Below are 20,822 nucleotides of genomic sequence, written 5' to 3' on the forward strand. Positions count from 1 at the left end.
TATACATTTCAAATAACGTATGTGCAACATTAAGTGCAAAATGAAAATAAAAATTCAATTATATCAATTACATGTGGGAGTTCCTACAGGGGTTTTATGATTACAAATGTAATTGATATAATTGAATTTTCATTTTGCATTTAATGTTGCACATACGTTATTTGAAATGGAAAGGATTTAACCGGGGATTTAAGCCATGGCCCAGACGAGAAACCAAGACAGCCTAAATTAAAATCATAACAGTGTCGTTCTTTTGGATCGCAGGGGCAGCTAGCATCCAAGGGTTTTAGTTACTCGTTACTCAAAAGACGCGGCTTTTTGTTTTGCCTGTCGTCATTTTTTTCACAGTGTGCATGGATCTGGTTTTATTTGTTTAGTAGCAGTAATATGCAGTTATTAGCCATGTCCACTGTATTTTTTTTGGGTTTTCATGAGACCCCCCTTGAAATGACCAGGACCCCCCATTGCCCCCCCAATCAAAAGTGTCTGGAGCCGCCACTGGTCTTATGTCTAAGTAAGCGTTAAGCTGTATAGTATATGCACATTTGTTGTTATTTCCTGTTTTTTGAGCTAGCTTGCTAGGTCTAATGTACACGTAGAAGGACAAGACATCATCAAGAGGTCTCAGATCATCAAGTTTCTCAGAGGTATGACTTCATTAGTAACATCTGGGTTGGCAGTACACTATTTAGACAAACATTTATTGCAAGAAGAAAAACCTTCTGTTTGTTTTCAGTGTGATTCTGAAAGTAGACAATACTGTTGTTGTTCGTGTCGGTCACATGATTGCCGATGCTACAGGACTGTCTATGGAAACTGCTGACTATCTACATATACAGTCAAATTAAGAGAGAAATCCCATCTCTCAACGGGATTATTTTTCCCTACCGCCTTCTTTCTCCTAGTTTAACAAATTAAAAGCTTACTAGGGCTGTATAATGATTAGTTGCAACTAATTGTTTGCAAAATAAGAAAAAAATTTAAGCCTACATAACAGAAACGTCTTGGTTACGTATGTAAACTCAGTTCCTGATGGAGTGAAGGAGACGTTGTGTCGAGAACGACAGATGGGGTTCGCCCTTGAGAACCAATCAACTCTGACTACTGTAGAAAAGGCCAATGAAATTTGGCGAATGAAATTTGCATGCCGGTCACCGCCCCCCGGATGTCCGGTATAAAAAGAAAGCCGGCGAGCAGCATTTACCTCTTGTTCTGAAGAGCCTGAGAGCCTCTCACGACTGCAGCAGAATACGATACGTGTTTGTGGCATAAGCGACGGTAACAAGCCTGGGCGTGTCATCTTGAAGCTTTCGTGAAACTGTAACCTTCCAGTGTGGTGGTCGGGGGGTCCCAGAGCTTTCTTGGAGAAAGATGGGTACAGCTCTGACCGGTAACCTTTCACGGACGGGGCCTTAACTCTCTACTGGCGAGAGGCCGTCCGGCTCGGGTTTACACCGTGTAAGCGCAACTTCCTTAATTAGGGATGCGCTGCAGAGGCCACCTACTACCCGTGGGGAGGAATATGGTGGACATAGGTATAGTCTCGTCCATGGAGGAGAACACATGGAACGTGCAGACTGAGTAGTTAACCGCGAGATGGAGGTCCACCTGGGGAAGCTAATGGGTTACCAGGGGTGGGAACTATTCTCATAAGGATACATCAGACGGAACATACCACGGAGGGGGTGTTACACACGTCCGGTAGCACTAGGTCTGGTTAGGCTGCTCTGCCCAGCCAGCCCCCAGGGGGTGATTGCTTAGTGATGGATGGAATGCCTGTTCTTAACCAGTGTCTGGATAAGAAGGGAGGTTGGTGAGATACCTGTTCTCAGCCATTTGTATGGGTAAGAAGAAAGGTAGATAGCACACTGACCCAACCTACTGGAGGGTGGAAAGTTGCTTTCGCAGGCATACGCCCCCCCGGATGCCAGTCCTACATGTCGCCACGCAGGACGTGGGCTGACACCGCGTTTACGCGAAGGTTGTTAACCTTTGCGAAGGTGTTTGGGCGTAGCCTACCCCGCAGCTCTGCAGATGTCTCCTAGAGAGGCGCTTCTGGCCAGTGCCCAGGAGGTGGCTATACTGAGTGAGCCCTCACTGCCAATGGGCATCGGAGATTCTGAGATCGGAATGCTGTCGTAACGGCGTCCACGACCCAGTGCGCCAGCCTCTGCTTGGAGATAGCCTTCCCCTTCTAATGTCCTCCAACAGACAAGGAGCTGGTCAGAGCTTCAGAGCTCTGCGTGCGGTCCAGGTAGGCGCAGTGCACGTACCGGACACAACACGAATCGGGTTGGGTCTTCCTCCCCGATGGGGAGCGCCTGCAAGTTCACCACTTGGCCCCGGAGGGAGTAGTGGGAACTTTTTGGGCACGCATCCGGGCCTGGGTCTCAAGATAACGTGAGAGTTTCCAGGGTCGAATTCAAAGCAATCTGGGGACACGGAGGATGCTCGGCGGTCCCCTACCCTCTTGAAGGAATTGAGCGCAATCAGGAGGGCCGTCTTACTCGGTAAGGAAGATCAGAACCTCCGAGGGGCTCTTGGGGGGCCCTGAGGCTCCCCAGGACCACTTTAGGGTCCCAAGAGGGTATTGAGCGGAGATGAGGCGGATTCCACCCTACATACACATTCAGTGTGGAGGTTAGATGTTTGTCTCCAGTCTCGTAAGAAGGACAACACAATCCTGATCGAGCACCTTAGTGGGTCTTTCTAGTTGAGAGAGACACCAGGAGGAAAAGATGCGCCGTCTAGAGGCATGTAACCGCCTAGTAGATGGGGCCCTAGCCTGGGTGATGGTCTCTGCCGTAGAGGGAGAGTAGCCATCTCAGGATCTTCTCGTCCGGTCTAGAGACCAGACATGGGTGTTCCAGAGGTCTGATCTGGGATGCCAGAACGTGTCCTTCCCCTGATAGAGCAGGTCCTCTGTCAGGGGAATGGTTCAGGGGGAGTCGCTGTCCAGAGCATCAGCTCTGAAGCCAGGTGCGGTTAGACCAGTGTGGTGTAACCAATAACACTTGGTGCTCCTACTCCCTGACCTTCCACAGTGTCTGTGCACAGTGTCTGTGTAAGGAGGCTCCTGAAGGTGTGCTTCCGCCAATCCCGTGGTCAGCTGTGCGCATGGGTATCCGTGCTGAGGGGGAAGGCGCAGGTTTCACCCAGGGGATCTCGACGTAGCCTTTGGCTGCCCCACCAACGAGGGAAGTAAGGGAGGCAGAGCTGGTTTCACTGGAACGGTCCGTGAGTGGAGCGTTCCAAGTTTTACACAGCTCCTCATGCACCTCTGGGAAAAAAATGGCACCCGGGGTGGGCGCGGTTTGTACCGCGCTTCGACCCCAGAAACCATGTATCCCCGGGTTAGCACGGTCGACATCTCATCTACGTCACGCATCGTTTCCGAGTGCGTGCGTGAGGATCCGGACGGTATGCCACCGCCGGTTGGGGAACGTTCAGAAGAGCGAATCGGGGTGCACTCGGCCCGTGAGCACTTGTCTGGCGGGTTTACGTTCGCAGAGGTCCCCACATCACTAACGCTGCAAATACAGGCGGACTTCGGGGCCGTAGCCACCGATGTCACGGCCCGGGTCACGGCCCGGGACAAAATGGTGGCTGATTCCCGTAGGAAGACAGCCACCCGTGACCGCAACTTCTGAATGACAATCTGCCCGCATTGCGGGCAAGATGTGTCAATGAACACTGCTTCAGCGTGCTGAACGCCCAGAACCCTAACGCAGCGATCGTGTCCATCCCCCTCCTCGATGAGGGTGCTGCACCCAAAAGAACAGTGGGACATGCCGCGCTGGAGAATTTCCTTTTTGGAAAAATCTCCAACACCTCCGGAACATCCGAGACCCCCAGGGGAAGGTTGCTGCAGGTAGGGGCGATCCGCTGCTCTACGTTGTAGATCCGGCAATGTAGAAGAATAATTTGTTGAATTCTTTTTATGCGTAATCATGAGCGAAGGCTCTGAAGAACAAAAGGTAAATGAATTCTGCACGCAGGCTTCATTTTATATCGGACATCCGGGGGCGGAGACCGGCATGCAAATTTCATTCGGCAAATTTCGTCGGCCTTTTCTATAGTAGTCAGAGTTGATTGGTTCTCAAGGGCGAACCCCATCTGTCGTTCTCCACACAACGTCGAGAGACCGACAGAAAGGGAACTTTTATTTTGCAAGTGATTAGTCGGGACTAATAGGCCCTTTTCACAATGACGTCACGTAACTTCCGCATTCTCGCAAATTGTTTTCTGGCATCCGTTTTGCATCGAACAAGAAGAAGAAAAAGAAGTACCTCTGATTTGCCGTCGCGCTGGAACTTAACAACAGTGACAGAATACGTATTCAAGTACTTATCCTAGCACCTTCGCTTACACGAAAGAAATGAAAACACTTAACTTCATAATCAAACAGGCACTGTTCAACAAAGTATTTATATCCTTTATCTATCTTTGATCTTGTCATGAGCGAAAATTTGTCTGCAAGTTGTTGTACAACATCTAGCCGTATTTGTGGCAGCTGTGCAAGAGACTTGGTAAAGTCCATTCTGAAGTGCAAGCGGAAGTAACCAAACACTGCTTCGCGACAGAACGGAAGATGCGTGACGTCATGTGAAAAGGGCCTATTCTTGGGCAGCCCTGAAGCTTTGCATGTCTTGTGTGCTATTTAAAAGCACTGCATACTAGACTGTTCTTGTAGAGCAAATGCACAAAAAAAGGAAATTTAGATCAATGCGTCAAGAAAGTAAAGTTAAAGTTTAGCCACTGTCTGGCTATCATGGGTAAATTCTTCTTCCTCCAGTAATGACAAGGTGCAGACAAATAGGCTACTCTCAGATTAATACATTATAGCTTTTTCCCAAAAGATAAAGAGTGTTTCCAGGTAAAGTGCATTTTTTTAAATCATTTGTCAGGTTCAAAATTATGGGATTGGTGACTTGACCTACATTGTCATGCAACTGTAAGATCACAATGGTCTGATTATTTGTCATTGAGACCTTTATAATGTATTGTTTATGTAATGCTGATTGTCCTATTTTTCTTATAAAGATATTATTGTCACACCAATTACTGTTGTTCAGGCAATTAATATATTTATGTTTGGTGGATGAAAAATCTTATATTAGCAAAATGACATACTCCACGTACTCTTAAAACCATTATACTTGTCTTTTACTATAGTGTAAATGTTTTCATCCTCAAATAGACCAAAACTTTGATCAAATAACTGTTTAAACAGTTTGTGTTGAGTGTTTATATACCTGCCTTGTCATTGTGTCATGAACACACAAGTCTTAACCATGGGAACGATCAAAAACCATCATTTATAAAAGAACTCTAAACTCAACAGATTACAAACAGTAACAACAATATTAAATCATAAATCATATGTTCAAGTGACTTTTTTTATCTTTGCAGGGATAACATTTTGGAAGTTGGATTTTTAACAGTGTAGAAATGGCAGACAGGTATGTTACAGTTCACCAGACAAATAACGATGCAACAGGAAAACTTAAGAATAAGAATGTTACATGAAAGGTTAAATGAATCCGGGTGAATAACATAAATGTCCAAGGGGGTGAGAAAACTCCAAAATAATAACCCAGAGGAAGACAACATGTAAAACAAAATCCAACAGCACAACATCTACGGAGACGATAATTGTAGGGGTAATTAAAGAGAGTCCAAGGTAAATAACATGCAGGGACAAAATACATCAATACTCGACAAGTAACAAGACAAAACAAAAGTTTTAAATAGAGTCCATGGGATAGTGTTCAGGTGGAGTGTAAAGAGAGTCAAGTACGGGGGAATCAATGATGTCAGAAGGGTGCAAGTGCATGATGGAAAATGTAGTCCTGGCGTTAAAAACCAAAATGAAAGTGAGCGGATGAAGCGGGTAGATAACTCTGGTGCGAGGGGCGTGGTCGACAAGGACGAAACTGATGTTACAAGGTGGTGTTTTATGAGCACAAAAACACAGCAACAATGAAACAACATAGCCTATCTGTCGACCAAGGTGCTTCACAGTAACACAAAAAATGATAACAATCATAACATTTTGAGGTAACTAGTTCCACAGAGCTAACACGGAAAACCTCTCACACCTTCGGATTTCATGCTGGACCGAGGGACAGTTAATAGTTGGTCAGAATGTAATCTAAGACATCTTCGGGAGTTCGGGCAAATGACAGCCCCTCGTTTTACGTGTGGAAGTACATGGTCGTTGTTTGCTTATGATGAACGTGTGCTCTCCTATCTCGTTGCTAGACCCCGCCCCCTCGTTTCCTCATCTAGTTTCCCGCCAGTGTTTGATTCCCCACACCTGCCTATTGTTAATTATCCCTTGTTCGTTCCTCTATTTAATGCCTTTGTGTTTGCTGTCTTTTGTGTTTCGTTTTGGTTGCTTGCCTTGTTTGCTGAGCTGTGATGCCTCGAGTTCTAGTTCTCGAATTCACAGTCGTGTCTAGTTTCATAAGTGTTTTTGTTTAGCTTATGCTGTTTCTCTGTTTTCGCCCCTCGTGGGAAGTCTTTGCTTTGGTTTTGTCTAATAGTTCTGTTTTAGTTTTCTTCAATCGTGGGTCTTTAATTCATAAATAATAATGCCTGCACTTGGTTTCTCCTTCCTTCTGATGTTCCTGACATGAAGCATTACAATAATGAAGCCTTCTTGAAATGAAGGCATGAATCACTGTCTCTGTTTGACTAAAAGATAATAAAGATTTCAGTTTTCCCAACCCCCTTAATCTGAAAATAAACAGGCTCTAACAAGTTTATTTGCTTGTCAAATTTTAACTCTGAATCAAAAACCACACCCAAGTCCTTTTCATGAGTGCAGATATTTGCATGCAGAGGTCCTGAAGGACAAGCCATCTACAAAATGATGGACACAAATTAGGATGACTTCAGTCGTGTGAAGAAAATGATTACCCATCCAGCATTTGATGTCATTTATGCAAGCGGATATTAGGACTTTGACCCCGGACAAATACAACTTTGAATGGTCCGCATAAATATGACATGGAGCATTGTGACACAGTCACAAAAACAATTAAGTAAGGGATAATGCACGGGTAGCCGGTTGTTATCGTAGAAATAAGCCCCGATATGATCAGGACCTGACGTGAAGTGGAGAAAAAAACTGGACATTTAATGTGGATTTGAAATATTGTATAGCTCGTTTCTACCGAATGCAGACCTTCCGCAAGGAAAAACTGTTTACTTTCAGTTTTAATGTAAGAAACAATATTCAAATGTCACGAATAGGCAATTTGGTTTAATCATTTGTAAATATAATGTCATTTATGTTATAAAGAGAGAATGTTTCATTTAATATATTAAAAAAACCTGTCAAATTGATTTGCTGAATCTGGGATACTGTGTGTTGTTCATTTTGAGAGGTTGTTATCTGGGAATAACAAACCTGCAGATGTCGCGACTGGCCAATCAGAATCAAACATTCCAACAAGCCGCCTATAAATAAAAATATGGAATAGAAAGATATGCAAAGAGGCTGTTACATATAGTGCAAAATACTGAAAATCGATTTATTCCTTTTCAATTGCTAGTATTATATGATTTGTTGATGTTAAGATTGCCTGTTTAGTTATTTCATTATAGTCTTAAGAGAGGAACATATTTTTTATGATTTTAAAATAGCTGCTGTATCACAAGATGTAATAGACACTGTTTGGCAACTAAACAGCAGAGTCATGGATTAAGCCATTGATCAGTAAATAATAACAGACGAGAATCTAAATAGCATTGTGTTTCTTTGCACAGCTGCATGTTCAGTTTCGCTTTTGTTTTCTTTGAGGCGTGCCTCTCTATTTATTATTTATAACTCCTCCAGACAGTACAGGTGAAGATGTGCATGCTGTTTAAGCAGTTTTAGCTGTTTAATGTTCTATGATTCCACAGATCTGAAATGGCCATAATAAAACTATTGGCATTTGTGGCATGTGTCTGGATTGGCTCTCCTGCTGACTCTGAGCGTCAATTTTACTCATCAATGGGTATGTTAGTATTTCTTTTAATATACTTAAATCATTGAATTGATCTACATTTATGACCAGTAGACATTAATAGTAAATGTAACTGTTTAAAAGATCAAGTCATGCATCTTGTGGATGAGGAAAAATACTTTCTGAAGCTCGTCAGTTCATATATCAAGACTGGACAGGGGAATTTAACAGCACTCAAGAGGTAAAACTCATCCATATTCTTCACTCTTTACAGAACTTATATATTAACTTATGCAGCATTGTTTTACATTAAATAGCTCTTTTGTTTTCTTTTTATTGAGGACATACAAGTTTGTCTCTGAATACAATAAATGCATTCAATTTATCTTCAATCCAGCAATCTTCAGACACTTAAACGGCTCTCAGACTCAGAGGACCCTGAGAAAACCATGAGCGACCCTGTGGTAGCTTACAAACTCATCAGACGACTGGTTGTTGATTGGCCATACATTACAGAATCAACTCGAATAAGAGAATATAAGGGTGACATTATATTTTATATTTACATGTCTGCATAAATGTATTTATATGGTGCATTATAAGCATTTTAGCAACTTTATTACACTTTTCTTTGATTGACATTCAGTTTTGGTTTTGTTCTTGGGTTTGATTATATTGTAGACTATCAGGAATGGTTGCGCTCAGATCCACCAAGGTTTCCAACATGGGTGGATGTGATGGGTGCAGCATTGGGACTGATTAAACTGCAAGATATCTACAAACTCTACCCAGAAGACATCATAAGAGGTGATATGTATGCAGTTCTCTACCAAAGTAATTTCAATATGAAGATTCAGAAATTATTTTCTCCTCCCTTTATGATTTTAAAAAATCTGCGCCAATGATTTCACAGGATCGCCTGTCAATGTGGATGAAGCGTTCTGCGTGGGGTCTATCGCTGATCAGCATCATAAATACCAGCATGCCTTTCACTGGTATCTGTATGGTTTGAGAATGCTAAACCATCCAGAATTATTACTTCCACTTCAAGGTGTTACAAAGAAAGGTTTGCTAGAGCATCTGGGCCTCTCAGCACGTGCATTTGGAAGCCCGTCTGTGGCACTCGATTTCTACCACCAACTTCTTGATTTTAGTGAGTTCTACAGCTGATCTTTCAACAATTGTGTCACATGAGTTAGAGTGCTTAATTGTGTGTTCAAGATCAGCATGACTTTGATTTGAGATTGATGTTGTATTTATTTGGAGTTTCAAAATAATCTCACCAAATTTTCATGGGACTAGAATTTTGATCATAAATGTACTATGTGATCTTTTCATTTTCTTTATCCAGTGCCATGTTATGGGGATCCAACAAATCCATGGAATGAGCTATTTACAATTGCTTTACGACCTGAACCTACCAGAATTCCAGAGCCTGATATATACACATTATATACAACGTCAAGTAACTCGTATAAAGCATTGTGCAGAGGAGACCTTGACCAGAGAGCAAGTCCAATTTCCCAATTTAAAATCATTATTTGACCTAACATTACAAACTTTATATGTGAAGCTACTTTGTGTTTTAATATGTTTCTTTTTATTCAGACCTCCAGGAGGCAGAGGACGCTGTCTTGTAGATACAGCACAGGAGGAGGAAACCCCAGACTGATTTTGGCACCACTGAAAGAGGAGATCGAATGGGATGAGCCCCAAATCATTAGATACCATGACATAATATCAGACACAGAGATTGAAGCCTTAAAAAATATAGCTAGACCTCAGGTGAATATTTAATACACAAGGCACAGTTTTTTTTTTGTGTGTAATGTATAATGTTAATCCTGTTCTTTATATTAAAAAATAATGTTTTATTGTCCTAAACAATTTAAAGAAAGTTTTACATTGCCAAATGGTCAAAGGTGTGTGGACATCCCCCAACACATGCCACAAGTTTGGCAAGGTCTAAATCTGAAAGTGTGCCTGGGTGTGGTGGTATCTTTGTCTAATGTTAAAGGGTGTCCTGTAGTGTATGTATATTTATTATATATTTCTATTCCTAGCTTTCTAGGCCTGAAGCAAACATACCAGATTACTTAAATGTTCGTGTTTTTCAAAGGTAAAGACTTTATTTGAAACTTGTGGGTTGGCAGGTCTTGGCATAATTTAAATAGTTAAGTAAAATATTGATTATAGAAAGAAAACTCATCTTTTTGTTTTCAGTGTTTTTCTGACAGAAGACAACATTGTTGTGGATCGTGTCAATCAAAGGATTTCAGATGCTACAGGACTGTCTACAGAAACGGCTGAACCTCTACATGTATGGTCAAAAGAGAACTCACCTGTTAATGCAAATGGCCATGGCAGAATATTTTTTACTTTTTGTTTTTGTCTCTCTTCTAATTTGTATGTCTTGTCCCCATATTTACATATTCAAATTCAATTTAGATGCTTATTGGCATGATTACCTTGTTTTCATGCATTTTTTGTAGACCAGTCAAGACATTGAGAGCAATGAGTTACGAAAGTAAACAATTGTCTGGTAATTGTGCTTAAACTGTTAAAAAATACATTTAGTTTTTTCCTGAAAGGTAAGAATGCTTCCGATCAAAATATATATTTTTTAAATAATTTTTAGGTTCAGAATTATGGCATTGGAGGCAGAGATGAGCCATCTCATGACACATTGGTAAGATCACAATCGTCAAATTAGTCATTCAGAGGCTGATTTTTTACTGTATTGACTAAATTATCCCAAGCAAACCTGAGTAGAATATTTCATCTCACAGGATGCAGAGAAGGACAGGATTGCAACATTCTTAACCTATGTAAGTTGAGAGAAATGCTGCTGTCTAAATAAAGTTTTTGCCAGCCATTATAAGTCCTGACCATCTTCATGAATGATAAGTGATCATGTACTCCTTCTGTAGATGAGTGATGTGGATAAAGGAGGTGCCACTGTATTCCCAAAAATTGGAGTTGCTCTGAAACCGAAAAAGGTACATTTGATCAACACGTATACTGCTCATTCCAATCAAAGGTAAGCACTCAGAAAGATCACTTAAAGTGAGCAATCTGAAGGATGCAGGGAATTCATTTGGAACAACCCATAGGGAGTTCAACACTCCTGATGTTATTTTATGCAGGAAAGTTATGTTTGGTATGGTCAAGATTGTTGCTTCTAACACATATATACTTTTTTTTAGGGTTCAGCTGTGTTTTGGTACAAGTTTCACAAGAATGGTACAATCGATCCAAAAACACAGCATGTAGGATGCCCTGTGCTTCTGGGAAATAAATGGGGTAGGTTTTCAATAAATAAAATGTGTTGCCCTTAAATATAATTAACATGATTTTCATCAGTGTAGTGACACTGTGTCAGTAAAGAAAATAATATATATATAAAAACAAAATTAAAGCTCTTATGCTTTTGACCCATTGGGGCTGTATTGCTCAAAAGGGACAAAGGTGTAAGACTAGGTTGTGATGTTCTGAATTGAAATGTGTCAATTCAGAACATCAAGGAATAAATGTGCAGTGCCGGGGGTCTCCAGAGTAACTGGGAGCCGGTGAGCTACGTGAAGATTAAAGATTGAATGTTTAAGTAAAATTTGACTTTTATTTTTCTCTAGTGGCTAACAAATGGATCCATGAGTTTGGCCAGGAGTTTACAAGACACTGTTCTTTGTCAGAGTGGGAGTAAAAGACAGTATAACTGAAAATATTTTAATACACATATTTACAGTATGTAGATCTTTGTATAGGCCTATGCTTATTCACAGTTGGTAAAAAAAGAAGAAAATTGGGTCATTCACATTTTTTATTTCAAGTAAACCTAGCACATTTTTGAAGAAGTCTTATTTGAGAAAGTTTTTCTCTTTCCTTTATGCTGTCAAAATGTGATGTGACTTGTCAGACAGTCCCTGCAAACCATATTAATTAATCGATTCCTGTTTCCTGGCTGTCAATTTGAGATTCTACATACTTTTCCTCCTTATCGTGCTCAACCATCTTTAAGGACATCTCAATTCTCTATTCGCCCTGGGAGGAGGAAAGGATCGAGGAGGCTTTCTGAGGAGTCATGAGTGAGGATACACAGGTGTTTCCTTTGCGGAAGTGTTTTATCGACTAAATGTGACGCACGTATAAATTATCCACCCCCTGCACATTGTCACGTCTTTAGATCATATTCAAACATTATACCATTTTTCTTAACACTTTTGACTTTATTTTATTATAGGATAATACAATTTGCCTAAAGTATGTATTTAACTTTATTTTTATAATTTCAATGTGTAATGTGTACAGTCATCATTAACTGACGGCGCTTTGAAATGATGCTAAAGAGAGCGAGGATATGCCATTTTACATGTTTTAATTCCTTGTGTCTTTTCGTTGCTCCCTTCCTTCGCATCCAGAAGGGGTGGAGCTAAGATGCGAGGAATGGCAGCGAGAATGCTCAAATAAGAATTGAGAAGCACCCATAAAGACGTTTGTGTATCCTCCACCCAGTTCTTCATTAGGAAAATATAACAGAATGTGCTTGGTAGAAAAGCCTGGGGTGCAACTGTTGAATGATAATATAATTATATATCTCAATTGCTATATCTTATCTTGCTTGCTTCTTTGCAGCTTGTGTATAAGTCTTCCTTATAGTATAAACATTGTGTATCATATTTGTCATTGCCCCTTACAACATATTGCTTGTCATGTTTGCTTTGGATAAAATGTCTTCTAAATAAAGTAATGTAAATGAATCAAAGATTAAACAATTCCAAATAAGTGTTTATTTAAGTAATCTGAACACACTTCCAAATATTGCGTGAAAAAAATCTTAATCTAATTATGAATCTTGCTATATAAGAATTTGTTTGAGGTTTAGGTCTGGATATTAAGGGAAATCCCACACGCAGGAAGCCAGATTGTCAACATACGTCAGTGTCATCATTCACAAAACATGTTTTTTTCCTTACACAAAATATCCAATGTTCTCTCAATTGTAAGTCGCTATGAATAAAAACATCTGCTAAATGAATAAATGTACATTTTCTTCCTATATCAAAGTAATACACAAAAACACAAAAAAACATACATTACTTCACATTACAATTATGACTAAGCATTTCTAACCCACTCCAGGAATATGTACTCAGAACAAACATGCAATGTCACTTATTCTATAAATATGGGTGCTATGGCAACACTGTGCATGACTAGCAGGTGATTTTCCTTTCTGTTTTATAATGCTGTCTATTATGGCGCAAGGAATTTTGTTTTTTACATGCCTCTTCAGGACACGTGAGGAATAAAGAAATGATAGTCCTTCTTTGAAATACAAAACAAACCAGTTCTTACAGACTTTTTGGAAAAAGACTGACTTCAAATAACAGCTCTTGACAATGATTACAAAATAATAGCAAAAATTAACTGAAACAAATAATGAATATAAAAATAAGATTCAATCGACAGACATACAGCTGTTTTATACACATAGTGTACATGGCAAACATACCAAAAATCTATTTAATCATTATTAGTATTACGTCAATGTGAAGTTGTCTGTTTAGGAGTTTCATTGCTTGTAGAAAGATTCATTTCATAATATAATAAGGGGTTAGGATGCAAAATTATTTTTTTAAATGATTTTAAAACAGATGCAGACAAAAGATGGACAAGCTTATAGTTATTACAGCATGTAACTAATTACAAGATTCTTGTTGTGTTTTGTCTTTTGTTATAGATGCTTGTTCATGTAACTTTTGCTTTTGTTTCTGAGTTGCTGTCAAATGGGCATGCCTATAAATGGTCTTTATTAGGCTCTGTCAGTGCAGTTTTCAGGTTGTTTGATGTTTGGAGATCTCGATGTTCTGAAAATGGCTACAATGAAACTATTATCTTTTGTGGCATGTGTCTGGGTTTTCTCTGCTGGACATGAATTATTTTCATCAATGGGTATGTTAGAATTTCTTTAGTATATTCAAATCAATAAATGTTTTCAATCAACTTTTTGGCCATTCAAATATTAACACTGTCATTAACCTCTTTTTTATGTCATTCCTCTTTCATTAAGTCATAGATCAATTATATTAATTTACATATTTTTTTCTTAGTAAATTAATTTATGTTATAATTCTTGAATACTACTAAACAGTATAAACCATACACAAATGAAAGTGTTTTATAACCTGCTGGAAATAGATTAATGAATCATCTTATTATGTATGATGATCTCTTTCTCATTTTTGTTTCTTTAATTTTAATTGATGCCCATAATATTAACAACCATAATAATAATACAGGTTCTCGTGCATTTTTGCAAGAAAAGATATGCCTCTTGAAAAATAATTGTAGATTAAATTGTTTTAAAGATCAAGCCATGCAGCTTGTGGAGGAAAAGAGAAACCTTCTGGAGCATTTCAATTCATATATCAATGCTGAAGAAGAGAATTTACAGAGACTCAGGAGGTATAAAAACTCATACATTCTGTTGGTTTAAAGAAACAGAACAATCCATAAAAATGACTGAATGAAGTATTTTGTATGATAAATAACTTGAAGTTTTAAATGGATAATTAGTTGAAAATGTTATACAGTCCAATATGTTGTTGGAGATCAAGATTTTTGTAACTGAATACATATATTTGCATGTTTATCTTAAATCTAGAGGTCTTGAGATTCTAAGACAGCTCCCATACTTCAAAGATCCAGAGAACACCACGACTGACCCTGTAGCAGCTTACAAACTTATGAGACAACTAAGAATTTTATGGTTGACTATAATAACGACAACTGAAAATAATCCTTATGATGGTATTCTTTATGCAACTCTACATCAAAATATATTTTTAGACATAGACAATGGACCTTTGTTTAAGAAAACCATGAAAATAACGATAAAATAATTTTAGCAATGTTATTAAACATCTCTAATCATCACTATAGAGTTTTATGGTTTTGTTATTGTGTGATAATCTTGTAGACTTCCAAGAACTGTTGTTCTCAGATGTCCTGAAGATCCCATCTGAAGAAGATTTGGAGAGTGCAGCCTTGGCACTTATTAAGCTGCAAGAAACCTATAAACTCTACCCAGTAAACCTTACAAAGGGTAAAATGTCTACATCTCTGGATCAGTGCTGTTTTTGTGAAAAAAGAAACAATTTGAGGTTTTATGTTTTGTATATTTCTCACAAACCAGCTGAAATGCTTTCACAGAAACTCCTTTAACTGAGAACGAAGCTTACTATTTGGGGTTAAAAGCTACTGTCGAGGACAAATTCCAGCATGCTTTTCACTGGTTTCTCTACACTTTGAAAATGTTCAATGAGACAAAATCCTTCAATTCAATACGAACTTTTACCAAAGAACGTTTGCTAGAGCACCTGGGCTCTTCTGCGTATCATTTTGGAAGTCTACCTGTGGCAATCTACTTCTACCAGCAGCTTCTAAAACTGGGTGAGGTCTACTGTAGCCTATTTATGAACCCTTAAATTGATATTTCACCCCAAAATTTTAATTTTGTCATTCTTTACTCACCCTTATGATGTTTCAAACCTGTATGGCTTTCTTCGCAGAACACAAAAGAAGATATTTTGAAGAAAGTTGGTTACATAACAGCAGTGGCGCCTATTGACTTATTGTATGGGCAAAAAAACATCAAGTGAATAGGTGCCGTTTACCAACATTTTCCAAATATCTTCTTTTTTGTTCTATGGAAGAAAGAAAGTCATAAAGGTTTGAGGTGTCAAGAGGGTGAGTATATGATGAAAGAATTTTAAATTTTGGTTGAACTGTCACTTTCATTTGTCAACAATTAACCAATATAAATACGAGTGATGTTTATTGTATACATTTTAAGATTACTATTTCGTGGCTATTCTATGCATTAATTAATGATATTTAGTTTTGTGATATTGCCTTTATACAACAGTTAACTTTCGTTTCGCAAAGAATTTGTCACAGTGCTGTGACAGAACTCTTGAAATGCCACCTGTCCAATAACATCAGTGAACCGAATGTTGCATGAGAATGATATTTGAGGTTGCCAATGTCCAACCCATTCAATTGATTGATGTTATCAACTGCCTCTCTTTTCGACGTCTTTACCTCAGATCCAACTAATGAGGATGTTAAATCTACACTGAAGTTGTGCAGAAACCTTCGTCTTTACAGAACTTCAAACCCTGATATATTCACACTGAATAAAGAGTCAACTAACTCCTATGAGGCATTGTGCAGGGGAAAGGTTAAACCGAGGGTTAGTCCAATTTCTCAAGATGAATTCTTTATTTTGCAATACATTTTAAAATGTGAAGCATCTTTGTGTGTTGATTAGTAACTGGAACTTTTGGATATTTTAAAACTCAGACCTCTAGGAGGCAGAGTACGCTGTCTTGTAGATACAGCACAGGTGGAGGAAACCCCAGACTGATTTTAGCACCACTGAAAGAGGAGATCGAATGGGATGAGCCCCGAATCATTAGATATCATGACATAATATCAGACAAAGAGATCGAGATCTTGAAAAATATCTCTAGGCCTCTGGTAAATATATGTTGCAAATGTAATAAGAATGTTATGTTGATGATCTTTCATTGCCCTAATCAATATAGAATTATATTGCCCAAAATATGTGGACATTCCATCTTCGAATGAGCAAGTTTGACATGGTCCACATACTTTGGGCTATATCGTGTATTGTATATATTTATAATTGATTGTTAATTTTTGTTTTCTGAACTAGCTTAGAAGGTCTATGGTTGGTTCAGGTTCAGGAAAGGTCTCAAATGTTCGTCTTTCTCAAAGGTAATAACCTCATTATTATTAAGAGAGTGCAACCTTAAATTATTTAAACAGTTAAAATTTTTTCTTACATAAACAGTAGGAAGAAAAATAATCTTTGTTTTCAGTGTTTTTCTGGAAGAAGATGACATGGTTTATCGTGTCAATCAGAGGATTGCAGACGCTACAGGACTTTCTATGGAAACAGCTGAACTTCTACATGTATGGTCACAATAAAAAAATGTTTACAGTATATGCATGTAGCAGCATCTGTTATCTCGCTAACACTTTACAATAAGGTGCTATTTATTAACAATAACTTAATGCATTAGCCAAAATGAAATAACAATTAACAAAATTTATGCAGGATTTATTAATTTCAGTTCATGTAACTTTCAGCATCTACTAATACATTATTAAAATCAAAGGTTGTCACTGTAAACATTAGTTATGTACCACAATCTAACATGATTTACTGTATTGACATGAACTTACATTACTAAGGAATTATAAAAGCTAAAATATATACTACATACTACTATAATATACTACAATATATTACCTTATTGTAAAGTGAGACCGTTTTCTCTATAGTCTGCTCATTCTTCAACTAGTTTAACAAATGTATGGCTTTGAATGCAGTAACTAATATTTTATCCCTAATATTTTCCTTGTGTATTAACTGTACAATTCTAAATAACATAGCCATGTCATCTGTGAACAACTGTGAAGCAATCATTTTTCAGGTTCAGAATTATGGGATTGGTGGCAGATATGAAACACACTATGACGCAGGGGTAAAATCATTATTCTCACTATGCAGTTTGTTATTGACAGCCTGGTATATTGATAGCTAACATAAAAATCAATCCTACAGGACAATCAAAATGAAAGGATCGCTACATTCCTCATTTATGTAAGTTGATGTATTAAACCACTGTCTGAAAAACATATTGCCCACTGTTAGACACTAAGTAACCATATGCTCCTCCTAGATGAGTGATGTGGAGATAGGAGGCGCCACTGTATTTCCTAAAGTTGGAGTTGCACTGCAACCTAAAAAGGTGAATCCTTATTTCACAGACATGCATGTACGTATATGACTATTACTGCAGTAAAATCTTTGTATGCATGCTGTGCTCTTGCAGGGTTCAGCTGTGTTTTGGTACAACCTGCACAAGAATGGTGATCTAGATTTGAGAACAGCGCATGCTGGATGTCCTGTTTTAGTTTGAAAAAAAAGGGGTAGGTTTTATTATGAAGAATAAAGGTATATAAAGATATTTAAGGTGCATAAAGACATTGTGTTAATACTTAAGAATACCATTTTCTATGCCTATGTGTATGATGAAATAAATATATCCATATTATAGTTTTTGGGGTGCATGTAGTGCATGAGCTGAAGTAAACATGCTCTTGAATTAAACTCTGTTAGAAAGTTTAACTCAACCTGTTGTTGTTTTCAGTGGCTAACAAATGGATCCATGAGTCTGGGCAGGAGTTCATTAGACCATGTTCTTTGTCAGAGTGGGAGTAATTTCATTGCAGAACATAACATAAAAATAAATAGTTTGGGGGTCTTAATATATCGGTAGTATATTAGCATATTTTTTCAACTCAGTTTTTGTATACACTGTACAGGATCTCTGTTATAAAAAGAGAAAGAAACAGACATTAATTAGTATACACTTATTACAATTTGTTCGATCACTTATAATCTTTTAATTTAAATCATGCAAATATAATGACAATTAACAGACTCAGTCAGTCAAACAAGGTCCTCAATGTGAAATATAAATGTAATGTAAATGTAATATAACTGTATTATGTTATATAAAAACTGTTACCAGTAAAAAAAAGTATTTTGTATGTTTTGTCTTGCAGATAAAATGCTTTTCAGATTTATTTATTAGATCATTTCCATATCAACCTTCCAAGGAAGACACTCTTATTCAAGACATACATGCAGTTTTATTAATTCTATGTCTACATACACTGTAATTTAATATTATTTTCCTGGAATTCATTTGCTTTTAGTTTCTGCATTCAATGAGACTCCCATGTCATGGCTGATGATCTACAAGTGATTTTTCTTTCTAGTTAGATATGGTGCCTTAGAAATTAGAAAGCGTCTGGGTTGTTTCACACTTCAGACATGTGTGGTTTGTAAATATGAATTCAAACTCCTCTGGCAGTTCTTACAGACTTTTGGGGAAACCCTTTACATAACAGCTATAAGATTACATGACAATCATTACATACAAACTTTGGTAACAAATTTTCATTTTGCTATTGTGGTTGCACATTGTGCAGAAGAGTGATGCCTTTGCTAAGGCTGTGGAAGAAATTTGAATTTCTATTAAATTGTTGCCTTAATATATTTTTGGAAAGACCAATGATAATGTTGTCACACTAACTAAACATATATGAGTTTTGAACTTTTTCAAATTTGAATTTTTTATAGGCTATAAAACTCATGTTCATTTAAGACAAAAAAACTATTAAACATAACATTAATATATGCCACCAATGGACATATTTGTTATGCTCATACAACAGATTTGTTTTTAGTGTTCCTTACTAATCTTGCGACCACAGGTTCCTAGGAACACAAAACTAACACTCCTCAAATAAACCGCCATTTGAAATCATGTGTTTTTTCTTATTGAGGTGCTATGCAGATTTAGTTGATTTTACCATGCAAAATACCCTGTCAGATCATCCCACCTTCTTAAAATATACACATAAAAATGTTAACAGCGTAAACACCCTATCAGACTATACAGTGTTAAATAAACAGGTAGGATTAATTTAAAGTGCAAAATACCCGGTCAAATTGTCCTGCTAGTAATAAATAAATATGTAGACTGATTGAACAACTAACATACCCTGTCAGTTAACGTATAAAGCAGTATAAATTTAACAGGTAATAGACGTAATTTAATAGACGTAATATTGAAGTGCGCATGTAGGAAAATCTGATGGGTAGGACGTAATTTCAGGATACTGGTACCAAACTGTCTATGTTTTTTCTGTACTTTACTTTTTGTAATAAAAAAACATTTCCTGTGAGATAAAGTCGTAACCTCTCAATTTCAACATTTTGTTGAAATTTTACACAAAAGAAATAAAGACTTTAGAAATACAGCATTTTAATAATGACCAGCTTATTCTATTTCCTCTTCACACACAAACATTTATTTATCCAGTTTGAGAATTTACCTAAATTATGAGGCCTCCATTAACAGACCATTAGATAAAGAAAAACAAAACTTGTAGTCTACGAAAATATTTTCAACAGCATCATAACAGATTTGTCACCATTTGACCACCAGGGGTCACCTGTGGATTACCTTTTATGGATGTACCTTTGTTGGATTCATCATTTTGTGGATTATTTTTTAGATGGATTGTGCTTGATGGATTATCTTTTTGTTTGACCATTAAATCCTCCTTTTGCACGCATCGTTGTGTCTGCCTCACCTTTTGGGTTCAACAACTTTCCACACAGTCTACCCGAGTGTGTACCGGGTTCTGACAAGATTGAATTGTAATATTCATTTTTTTAACAGATACTGAAAGCATTCCATATATATCTTGATCATACAATACATGTTAACGTGTATCATTCTCCTGCTGCGCTGTTCACAGCTTTAAACAGCACTTGACGGCCTCTAATTCTTTCGACTGCTCTGATCTGTCACTAATAACTGTTTCAGAATTCCTGAGATGATTTTATTCATTGGTAAACCGAAAACAAAACACCTTAAACTTTAATGTTCAGCACATGTTATAGCATAAATCGACAGAACACCAGCTTTGTCAAGATCGGTGAGGTAAGATACGGTCAGAGGACCCAGGCGCATACAGCGGGTAAGGTGTTAACAAGGGACTTTAATAATAACTTATTATTCTGCTGCTCCTGTAGGAAATAAATCATTGTATTTCTTGGTTTAAAAAGCCTTAACCGCAACTTGTTCGATGTGAATGTAATTATAACGATATCAAAGCAGAAGAACTACTTCTGACCACAGAGAATGTTGCTGTCAGATATGGTTCCCCTCTGTTCAATGAGGAAAAACTAGG

The 20,822-nt window shown here is 37.9% G+C and overlaps 2 protein-coding genes across 2 annotated transcripts; both read left to right on the forward strand.

Moving 5' to 3' along the window:
• Positions 1-289: 289 nt before the first annotated feature.
• Positions 290-12,630, forward strand: LOC130418501 (prolyl 4-hydroxylase subunit alpha-2-like). Its single transcript, XM_056744702.1, has 16 exons — positions 290-647; positions 5,413-5,462; positions 7,915-8,009; positions 8,103-8,199; positions 8,356-8,501; positions 8,640-8,765; positions 8,872-9,111; positions 9,310-9,467; positions 9,567-9,743; positions 10,022-10,077; positions 10,182-10,278; positions 10,597-10,647; positions 10,748-10,786; positions 10,889-10,957; positions 11,165-11,261; positions 11,591-12,630. Exons 2-16 carry the CDS (start codon positions 5,452-5,454, stop codon positions 11,659-11,661), a joined length of 1,530 nt encoding a protein of 509 aa, XP_056600680.1. The 5' UTR covers positions 290-647; positions 5,413-5,451; the 3' UTR covers positions 11,662-12,630.
• A 1,170-nt stretch (positions 12,631-13,800) lies between these two features.
• Positions 13,801-17,971, forward strand: LOC130417187 (prolyl 4-hydroxylase subunit alpha-2-like). The gene is made up of 13 exons (XM_056742518.1): positions 13,801-13,910; positions 14,327-14,423; positions 14,623-14,768; positions 14,938-15,063; positions 15,171-15,410; positions 16,067-16,212; positions 16,323-16,499; positions 16,699-16,760; positions 16,865-16,958; positions 17,483-17,533; positions 17,614-17,652; positions 17,732-17,800; positions 17,885-17,971. The coding sequence occupies exons 1-13, from the start codon at positions 13,805-13,807 to the stop codon at positions 17,969-17,971; spliced, it is 1,440 nt and encodes a 479-aa protein (XP_056598496.1). The 5' UTR covers positions 13,801-13,804.
• Positions 17,972-20,822: the final 2,851 nt, after the last annotated feature.

The sequence above is a fragment of the Triplophysa dalaica genome, chromosome 3 (assembly GCF_015846415.1).
Source record: "Triplophysa dalaica isolate WHDGS20190420 chromosome 3, ASM1584641v1, whole genome shotgun sequence".
NCBI classification, from domain to species: domain Eukaryota; kingdom Metazoa; phylum Chordata; class Actinopteri; order Cypriniformes; family Nemacheilidae; genus Triplophysa; species Triplophysa dalaica.